Raw genomic sequence first — 10,329 nt, 5'->3', positions numbered from 1 at the left:
TTATAATACTTGTTTTGATCTTGTTTTTACGATGTCTCTTGTTTGCACTATTCCACTATATATACATGCTCCACTATGCTGCTGTAATCCTGTTAATTTCACCGCTGCGGGACGAATAAAGGATTATCTTGTTTTATCTTATAGGCTATATAGGTGTATATACTGTCTACTTTTTTACACATGGATTTATATTTCTACAAAGTAGTTAAATGTTTATGGTGTACCTTTGTCCAGCTTTTTGTTTTTAGCTCTATATCGATTTTGTGTACATAATTAGAATATAAATGAGACCAATGAGAATGAAGTAGCCTTGTAGAAGTAGGCCTACTCCACCTTTACTTGAGTATTTTAATTTTATACTTATTTTTATGACACTTACAGATACAAATTACTTTTCTGATTAACAATTTACGTGCACAAATCTGCTTGCATATGCCAATTACTGTTGAAGAGATGAACTTATTTGTCAAATAATCAATTATTCGATGGATATAACGTTTATGAACAACTCTCTTGATGATAAATTGTTTGAATCATTGTTTTTTCAAAAGAGCAAAAGATTCAGCTTCTCCAATCTGAGAAGATGTTGCTTTTCTCAGTTTTATATCATTGTAAACGGAATATCTTGGGGTTTTTTACTGGTAAATGAACAAAACAAAATATCTGAAGATGTCACCTTAAATTCGAGGACATTGTAAAATATTATATTCATTGTTTCTGATGCTAAATAGATAAAGTGAATCATTCATTTTTTTTATCAGCCTACACATACTTGGCTGATAAAGCTGATTCTGATCATCTGACGATAATCTTTGGATACGCAGCTGTTATAATGAAGCGCATTAATGTAATGCTGAAGCGTTTTATTTTGAAACTGGTGTGTTCTTCTCCGAGATGAGTCAGATGTGATTCCCTCCTGTGACCACCAGAGATGACAACAGCTCCATTTAGGGAGGAGACTTTCAACTTCCTCCTCTGATTTAACAACAAGAAAAAACAGGATTTAAATGAGACATTTTGAACATTACAGGACAAACAGTGAGCTGGACTGTGAACTGACAGTCAAATAGTTGCAGAGCTGGAGGACTGTAGTTGATTGCTGTTCTTTGCTGACCCGAAGATATATTTTGGTGTGGGTTTGACCTTTTTTTTGTGGTAGCTGCAATAAACTCACACAACAGACAAAAGAACATAAAACAAGTAAAACATATCCCTATAGGTTAAACTTATCCTGCTCCAAATGTCTGTAACTATAATCATGTCTAACCCTGAAGGAGGAAACACATCCTCCAATAACAGCGCTGCTGTAAGAGGCGGAGCTTCCACGTCACATTCCATAAATGAAACCTATGTTCGCAGAGTGACAGCAGAGCTGCAGTCGAGACAAGTCTCTGTCGAAAGAAATATTAAACTGAGTTCGTCAGGACTTTCTCAACAACTGACCCGAATACTGGTGAGTGCAGCTGATAATATTTACCGTGTTTCAAAACTGGTGAGTGCAGCTGATAATATTTACCGTGTTTCAAAACTTGCAGCTCTACGCAAACAGGAAGCTACACTCTTTTTTTCATATCATACTGACACTGGTCCAATGAAAATCTTAGTTAAGGGAACATAGGATTCAATAACATGTTTTTTTTTTAATATGGCAGTTATCATACTTTAAAATATTTTTATACAAATTAAAATGACATGTGTAGCAAAACATTTGATAAGACTTTGACTTTTGTTCTCAGTGTGTCGATATGTCTGCTGTCAGCTGTCTGCTATCTGAAGATCAGTTTCGATGCTCCATCTGTCTGGATGTGTTCACTGATCCAGTCAGCACACCATGTGGACACAACTTCTGCAAAAACTGCATTAATGAACACTGGAGCACTAATTACAAGTGCCAGTGTCCATTGTGTAATGAGGCCTTCACCACAAGACCGGATTTGAGGATCAACACTTTGTTCTCTGAGATGGCTGCTCAGTTCAGACAGTCAGCTCAACAGAAAACCAGCAGCTCAGAGCAACAAGAGTCCAAACCAGGAGAAGTTCCCTGTGACGTCTGCACTGGAACCAAACTGAAGGCCCTGAAGTCCTGCCTGGTGTGTCTGGCCTCCTACTGTGAGACTCACCTGGAGCCTCATCTGACAGCTTCACGCCTGAAAAGACATCAGCTGATCGACCCTGTGAAGAACCTGGAAGACAGGATGTGTACGAAGCACGATAAACCTCTGGAGCTCTTCTGTAAGACCGACCAGACATGTGTCTGCACACACTGCCCTGCTTTAGACCACAAGACGCACAGGTTTGTTCCTCTGAAAGAAGAATATGAAGGAAAGAAGGCAGAGCTGAAGAAGACAGAGGCTGAAATTCAGCAGATGATTCAGAAGAGACAACTGAAGATTCAGGTGTTTAAAAACTCAGTGAAGCGTATTAAGGAAAATGCCCACATGGAGGTAGCAGAAAGTGTTCGGGTCTTCACTTCTCTGAAGAAGTCTGTTGATAGAGGCCTGAACGATCTCATCAAAACAATAGAAGAGAAGCAGAAAACGACACAGAAGCAGGCCGAAGCTTTCATCAAAGAGCTGGAACGGGAACTCTCTGAGCTGAAGAAGAGAAGCACTGAGGTGGTGAAGGTCTCACTCTCTGAAGACCACGTTCACCTCCTTCAAAGCTTCCCGTACCTGAAAGCTGCTCCACCCACCAAGGACTGGACAGAGGTCAGCGTCCATCCACCGTCATATGAGGGGACCGTGGTGGGAGCTTTGCATCAGCTGGAGGAGACGCTCAGTGGAGAGATGAAGAAGCTGTTCAATGAAGCTGAGCTGAAGAGGATCCAGAAGTTTGCAGTGGATGTGACTCTTGATCCTGATACAGCTCATCCTGAACTCCTCCTGTCTGCCGATGGGAAACAAGTGAAACATGGTAATGTGAAGAAAAATCTCCCCGACAACCCAGAGAGATTTTCTCATTATAATTTTGTTTTAGGAAAGCAGAGTGTCTCCTCAGGCCGATTCTACTTTGAGGTTCAGGTTAAAGGGAAGGCTAAATGGAATTTAGGAGTGGTCAGCAAGTCGGTCCACAGGAAGGGCCTAATCACAATGATACCTGAGGATGGTTACTGGACCATATGGTTGAGGAATGGAAATGAGTACAAAGCTCTTGATGACCCGTCAGTCCTACTCTCTCTGGAGTCTCAGCCTCAGAAGGTGGGGGTGTTTGTGGATTATGAGGAGGGTCTGGTCTCCTTCTATGACGTAGATGCTGCAGCTCTTATCTACTCCTTCACTGGCTGCTCCTTCAAAGAGAAACTCTTCCCATTCTTCAGTCCCTGTAGTAATGATGGTGGTAAAAACACCGCCCCTCTGATCATCCGTCCTGTCAATCAAACTGTCTGATCTTTTTTTATGATCGGCAACTAATCGAACAATGAAGCGTTGCCAGTGAAACATCCACATATTGAATTAATCTTTCCATATATCATGTCCACAAAGTAAATATATTGCAGACAAAGTTTTCATACAGTCATCACGAGGATGTGATTCAATTAAAGACATAAGAACTAAACAAACAATGACAGGTGGATGAAGATGTATTATCATTTATGGTAACAAATGTACATATTGAGTGGTAATGTTTGGTGTAAACTTGTTTTCATCTGGATGTGATTGGTCATTACTTTCTCTTTTGTGTTATTCTGTCACTCAGTGCGTCATAAGAAGTGAGAACATGAACTGGAAGAGTTCACTGTTAAAATGTGGATTATTTGTTTATGGTGTTGCTTCTTAAAGACACATTTATAGATTTGTTTCCTGGTATAATCAACAATGTAGTGATGAATAATATAGATTTTTGTATGTAAATTCCTGGGCTTTGGATATAATGGTACTGATATACATTGATTTTAATTAGCATTTCGTTGGCTTTTCTGTTCTTTCATTATTTTCTGTTGAATGTTTTTCATAAAGCACGTTGGACGGCTGTTCAGCCTGTGTGAGGACTATAATTACCAGATTACGTTGGTTTTAAAAGGTTTCCATGACAGGTTATTGTATACCAGTGACCTAGTCCAGCACTGAGTCCTCAACCTCGTTCCTAAAAGACAGAAAAGGTTGATATATGTCAGCGACTACAACAGATGCTGTAACGTGAATGAAAACATGTTTTGTAATGAATGAAATGACTCTGCTGTAAAGTATCACTGCAGTAAAATCCTGTGCAGAAGAAGAAGAAGCCGTTGAAGTTTTTATTTTGAAACTGCAGTCTCGTCTATGAAATCACCAAAGTGTTCACAGGTGTGGTGTGGTTCCCTCCTGTGACCAGTAGATGTCAGCACAGCGCACATCACAGGGAGGAGCGTTTGTTAAAGGCATGAACAGACTGCACGCGACTCAACTTCCTGGTCTGATTTAGTGACTAATGTCAATAAGAGAAGGTTACAACATTACAGGACAAACAGTGAGCTGAACTGTGGACTGACAGTAAGATTGCTGCAGAGCTGAAGAGGACTGTAAGGAGACTTCTGTTTCCTGCCGACCCAAAATATATCTTTACATGTGGGACTGACTTCTTCTTGTGAAAAGGGTTCTGGTGGCTGCAGGAAAAGGAAGATAAAAAAAGACTTAATAGTTTCCCGTGATAATAAACTCGTCTTCTGCCAAATGTCTGTAACTAAACTCATGTCACACCCTGAAGGAGGAAACAGCCTCACAAACAGAGCTGCTGTAAGAGGCGGAGCTTCAACGTCACGTTCCTGAAGTGAAACTTAGTGTTTGTCAGAGTGAAGGCAGAGCTGCAGTCGAGACAAGTCTCTGTGTTTCTGTCGAAAGAAATATTACACTTTGTTCGTCGGGACTTTCTCAACAACTGACACAAACACTGGTGAGTGCAGCTGATAATATTTACTGTGTTTCAACAGCTTTAACACAAAACTCACAGCTCTCATCAAACAGGAAGTTACACTCTTTTAATTCTATTATGACACTGGTCAGATGGCCTCAAGTGACGACTGACAAGAAGTTCAGTCAAATGAAACTAAAACTCTAATTATTAATGATGTACTAAAGTCGTTTTTAGTCACGCTTTCTCTCTTGTTCTCAGTGTGTAGATATGTCTGCTGCCAGCAATCTGTCATCTGAAGATCAGTTCCTGTGCTCCATCTGTCTGGATGTGTTCACTGATCCAGTCAGCACACCATGTGGACACAACTTCTGCAAAAACTGCATCAATGAACACTGGAATACTAGTGACAGATGCCAGTGTCCCATGTGTAAAGAGGTTTTCAACACAAGACCAGATTTGAGGATCAACACCTTCATCTCTGAGATGGTTGCTCAGTTCAGACAGTCAGCTCAACAGAAAACCAGCAGCTCAGAGCAACAAGAGTCCAAACCAGGAGAAGTTCCCTGTGACGTCTGCACTGGAACCAAACTGAAGGCCCTGAAGTCCTGCCTGGTGTGTCTGGTCTCCTACTGTGAGACTCACCTGGAGCCTCATCTGACAGCTTCACGCCTGAAAAGACATCAGCTGATCGACCCTGTGAAGAACCTGGAAGACAGGATGTGTACGAAGCACGATAAACCTCTGGAGCTGTTCTGTAAGACCGACCAGACATGTGTCTGCATGCTCTGCACTGTTCTAGACCACAAGACGCACGATGTTGTTCCTCTGAAAGAAGAATATGAAGGAAAGAAGGTGGAGCTGAAGAAGACAGAGGCTGAAATTCAGCAGATGATCCAGAAGAGACGACTGAAGATTCAGGAGATCAAACACTCAGTCGACCTCAGTGAGGAAGATGCAGACAGAGAGATAGCAGAAGGTGTTCAGGTCTTCACTGATCTGAAGGAGTCTGTTGAGAGAGGCCTGAATGAGCTCATCAAAACAATAGAAGAGAAGCAGAAAACAACAGAGAAACAGGCCGAAGCGTTCATCAAAGAGCTGGAACAGGAAATCTCTGAGCTGAAGAAGAGAAGCACTGAGGTGGTGAAGGTCTCACTCTCTGAAGACCACCTCCACCTTCTTCAAAGCTTCCCGTACCTGAAAGCTGTTCCATCCACCAAGGACTGGACAAAGGTCAGTGTTCGTCCATCATCATATGAGCCAACTGTGGGAAGAGCTGTGGTTCAGCTGGAGGAGACGCTCAGTAAAAAGATAAAGAAGCTGCTTGAAGCTGAGCTGAAGAGGATCCAGAAGTTTGCAGTGGATGTGACTCTTGATCCTGATACAGCTCATCCTGAACTCATCCTGTCTGCTGATGGGAAACAAGTGAAACATGGTAATGTGAAGAAGAATCTCCCAGACAACCCAGAGAGATTTTCTCACTGTGTTTTTGTCTTAGGAAAGAAAAGCTTTTCTTCTGGCAGATTTTACTTTGAGGTTCAAGTTAATGGAAAGACTGATTGGAATTTAGGAGTGGTCAGAGAGTCGATCAACAGGAAGGGAAACATCACACTGAGCCCCAAGAATGGTTACTGGACCATATGGTTGAGGAATGGAAATGAGTACAAAGCTCTTGCTAACCCTTTAGTTCGTCTCTCTCTGAAGTCTCGGCCTCAGAAGGTGGGGGTGTTTGTGGATTATGAGGAGGGTCTGGTCTCCTTCTATGACGTAGATGCTGCAGCTCTTATCTACTCCTTCACTGGCTGCTCCTTCAAAGAGAAACTATTCCCATACTTCTGTCCTTGTGATAATGCTGGTGGTAAAAACACCGCCCCTCTGATCATCTGTCCTGTCAATCAAACTGTCTGATCTTTTTTTATGATCGGCAACTAATCGAACAATGAAGCGTTGCCAGTGAAACATCCACATATTGAATTAATCTTTCCATATATCATGTCCACAAAGTAAATATAAAGCAGACAAAGTTTTCATACAGTCATCACGAGGATGTGATTCAATTAAAGACATAAGAACTAAACAAACAATGACAGGTGGATGAAGATGTATTATCATTTATGGTAACAAATGTACATATTGAGTGGTAATGTTTGGTGTAAACTTGTTTCATCTGGATGTGATTGGTCATTACTTTCTCTTTTGTGTTATTCTGTCACTCAGTGTGTCATAAGAAGTGAGAACATGAACTGGAAGAGTTCACTGTTAAAATGTGGATTATTTGTTTATGTTGTTGCTTCTTAAAGACACATTTATAGATTTGTTTCCTGGTATAATCAACAATGTAGTGATGAATAATATAGATTTTTGTATGTAAATTCCTGGGCTTTGGATATAATGGTACTGATATACATTGATTTTAATTAGCATTTCGTTGGCTTTTCTGGTCTTTCATTATTTTCTGTTGAATGTTTTTCATAAAGCACGTTGGACGGCTGTTCAGCCTGTGTGAGGACTATAATTACCAGATTACGTTGGTTTTAAAAGGTTTCCATGACAGGTTATTGTATACCAGTGACCTAGTCCAGCACTGAGTCCTCAACCTCGTTCATAAAAGACAGAAAAGGTTGATATATGTCAGCGACTACAACAGATGCTGTAACGTGAATGAAAACATGTTTTGTAATGAATGAAATGACTCTGCTGTAAAGTATCACTGCAGTAAAATCCTGTGCAGAAGAAGCCGTTGAAGTTTTTATTTTGAAACTGCAGTCTTGTCTATGAAATCACCAAAGTGTTCACAGGTGTGGTGTGGTTCCCTCCTGTGACCAGTAGATGTCAGCACAGCGCACATCACAGGGAGGAGCGTTTGTTAAAGGCATGAACAGACTGCACGCGACTCAACTTCCTGGTCCGATTTAGTGACTAATGTCAATAAGAGAAGGTTACAACATTACAGGACAAACAGTGAGCTGAACTGTGGACTGACAGTAAGATTGCTGCAGAGCTGAAGAGGACTGTAAGGAGACTTCTGTTTCCTGCCGACCCAAAAATATATCTTTACATGTGGGACTGACTTCTTCTTGTGAAAAGGGTTCTGGTGGCTGCAGGAAAAGGAAGATAAAACAAGACTTAATAGTTTCCCGTGATAATAAACTCCTCTTCTGCCAAATGTCTGTAACTAAACTCATGTCACACCCTGAAGGAGGAAACAGCCTCACAAACAGAGCTGCTGTAAGAGGCGGAGCTTCAACGTCACGTTCCTGAAGTGAAACTTAGTGTTTGTCAGAGTGAAGGCAGAGCTGCAGTCGAGACAAGTCTCTGTGTTTCTGTCGAAAGAAATATTACACTTTGTTCATCAGGACTTTCTCAACAACTGACACAAACACTGGTGAGTGCAGCTGATAATATTTACTGTGTTTCAATAGCTTTAACACAAAACTCACAGCTCTCATCAAACAGGAAGTTACACTCTTTTAATTCTATTATGACACTGGTCAGATGGCCTCAAGTGAAGACAGACAAGAAGTTAAGTCAAATGAAACTAAAACTCTAATTATTAATGATGTACTAAAGTCGTTTTTAGTCACGCTTTCTCTCTTGTTCTCAGTGTGTAGATATGTCTGCTGTCAGCAATCTGTCATCTGAAGATCAGTTCCTGTGCTCCATCTGTCTGGATGTGTTCACTGATCCAGTCACCACATCATGTGGACACAACTTCTGCAAAAACTGCATCAATGAACACTGGAATACTATTGACAGATGCCAGTGTCCCATGTGTAAAGAGGTTTTCAACACAAGACCAGATTTGAGGATCAACACTTTCATCTCTGAGATGGTTGTTCAGTTCAGACAGTCAGCTCAACAGAAAACCAGCAGCTCAGAGCAACAAGAGTCCAAACCAGGAGAAGTTCCCTGTGACGTCTGCACTGGAACCAAACTGAAGGCCCTGAAGTCCTGCCTGGTGTGTCTGGCCTCCTACTGTGAGACTCACCTGGAGCCTCATCTGACAGCTTCACGCCTGAAAAGACATCAGCTGATCGACCCTGTGGAGAACCTGGAAGACAGGATGTGTACGAAGCACGATAAACCTCTGGAGCTGTTCTGTAAGACCGACCAGACATGTGTCTGCATGCTCTGCACTGTTCTAGACCACAAGACGCATGATGTTGTTCCTCTGAAAGAAGAATATGAAGGAAAGAAGGTGGAGCTGAAGAAGACAGAGGCTGAAATTCAGCAGATGATCCAGAAGAGACGACTGAAGATTCAGGAGATCAAACACTCAGTCGACCTCAGTGAGGAAGATGCAGACAGAGAGAAAGCAGAAGGTGTTCAGGTCTTCACTGATCTGAAGGAGTCTGTTGAGAGAGGCCTGAATGAGCTCATCAAAACAATAGAAGAGAAGAAGAAAACAACAGAGAAACAGGCCGAAGCTTTCATCAAAGAGCTGGAACAGGAAATCTCTGAGCTGAAGAAGAGAAGCACTGAGGTGGTTCAGCTCTCACTCTCTGAAGACCACCTCCATCTCCTCCAGAGTGTTCAGTCCTCAAACATCCACCATCCACCACCCACCAAGGACTGGACAAAGGTCAGTGTTCCTCCATCATATGAGGGGACTGTGAGGAGAGCTGTGGTTCAGCTGGAGGAGACGCTCAGTAAAGAGATGAAGAAGCTGATTACTGAAGCTGAGCTGAAGAGGATCCAGAAGTTTGCAGTGGATGTGACTCTTGATCCTGATACAGCTCATCCTCAACTCATCTTGTCTGCTGATGGGAAACAAGTGAAACATGGTGACGTGAAGAAGAATCTCCCAAACAACCCAGAGAGATTTTCTTTTTTCAACTTTGTTTTAGGAAAGCAGAGCTTCTTTTCTGGCAGATTTTACTTTGAGGTTCAAGTTAAAGGAAAGACTGCGTGGAATTTAGGAGTGGCCAGAGAGTCGATCAACAGGAAGGGACACATCACAATGAGTCCTCAGAATAGTTACTGGGCCATATGGTTGAGAAATGGAAATAAGTACATAGCTGCTGCTGACCCTTCAGTCCATCTCTCTCTGAAGTCTCAGCCTCAGAAGGTGGGGGTGTTTGTGGATTATGAGGAGGGTCTGGTCTCCTTCTATGACGTAGATGCTGCAGCTCTTATCTACTCCTTCACTGGCTGCTCCTTCACTGAGAAACTCTTCCCATTCTTCTGTCCTTGTAGTAATGATGGTGGTAAAAACTCCGCCCCTCTGATCATCTGTCCTGTCAATCAAACTGTCTGATCTTTTTTTATGATCGGCAACTAATTGAGCAATGAAGCGTTGCCAGTGAAACATCCACATATTGAATTAATCTTTCCATATATCATGTCCACAAAGTAAATATATTGCAGACAAAGTTTTCATACAGTCATCACGAGGATGTGATTAAATTAAAGACATAAGAACTAAACAAACAATGACAGGTGGATGAAGATGTATTATCATTTATGGTAACAAATGTACATATTGAGTGGAAATGTTTCTGT

At 41.7% G+C, this 10,329-nt stretch overlaps 2 protein-coding genes across 2 annotated transcripts; both read left to right on the top strand.

The window, feature by feature from the left end:
• Positions 1 to 1,349: 1,349 nt before the first annotated feature.
• LOC306785068 (uncharacterized protein) lies at positions 1,350 to 10,084 on the top strand (the record flags this gene model as incomplete). Its single annotated transcript, XM_079279292.1, has 4 exons — positions 1,350 to 1,453; positions 1,737 to 3,380; positions 8,111 to 8,212; positions 8,432 to 10,084. The coding sequence occupies exons 2-4, from the start codon at positions 1,746 to 1,748 to the stop codon at positions 10,082 to 10,084; spliced, it is 3,390 nt and encodes a 1,129-aa protein (XP_079135418.1). The 5' UTR covers positions 1,350 to 1,453; positions 1,737 to 1,745.
• LOC306784766 (E3 ubiquitin-protein ligase TRIM39-like) lies at positions 5,098 to 7,515 on the top strand (the record flags this gene model as incomplete). Its single annotated transcript, XM_079278875.1, has 1 exon — positions 5,098 to 7,515. The coding sequence occupies one exon, from the start codon at positions 5,098 to 5,100 to the stop codon at positions 6,733 to 6,735; it is 1,638 nt and encodes a 545-aa protein (XP_079135001.1). The 3' UTR covers positions 6,736 to 7,515.
• Positions 10,085 to 10,329: the final 245 nt, after the last annotated feature.

Source organism: Melanostigma gelatinosum (genome assembly GCF_949748355.1).
Source record: "Melanostigma gelatinosum genome assembly, chromosome: 11".
Classification (NCBI taxonomy): domain Eukaryota; kingdom Metazoa; phylum Chordata; class Actinopteri; order Perciformes; family Zoarcidae; genus Melanostigma; species Melanostigma gelatinosum.
This window is presented reverse-complemented; position numbering and strand designations above follow the sequence as displayed.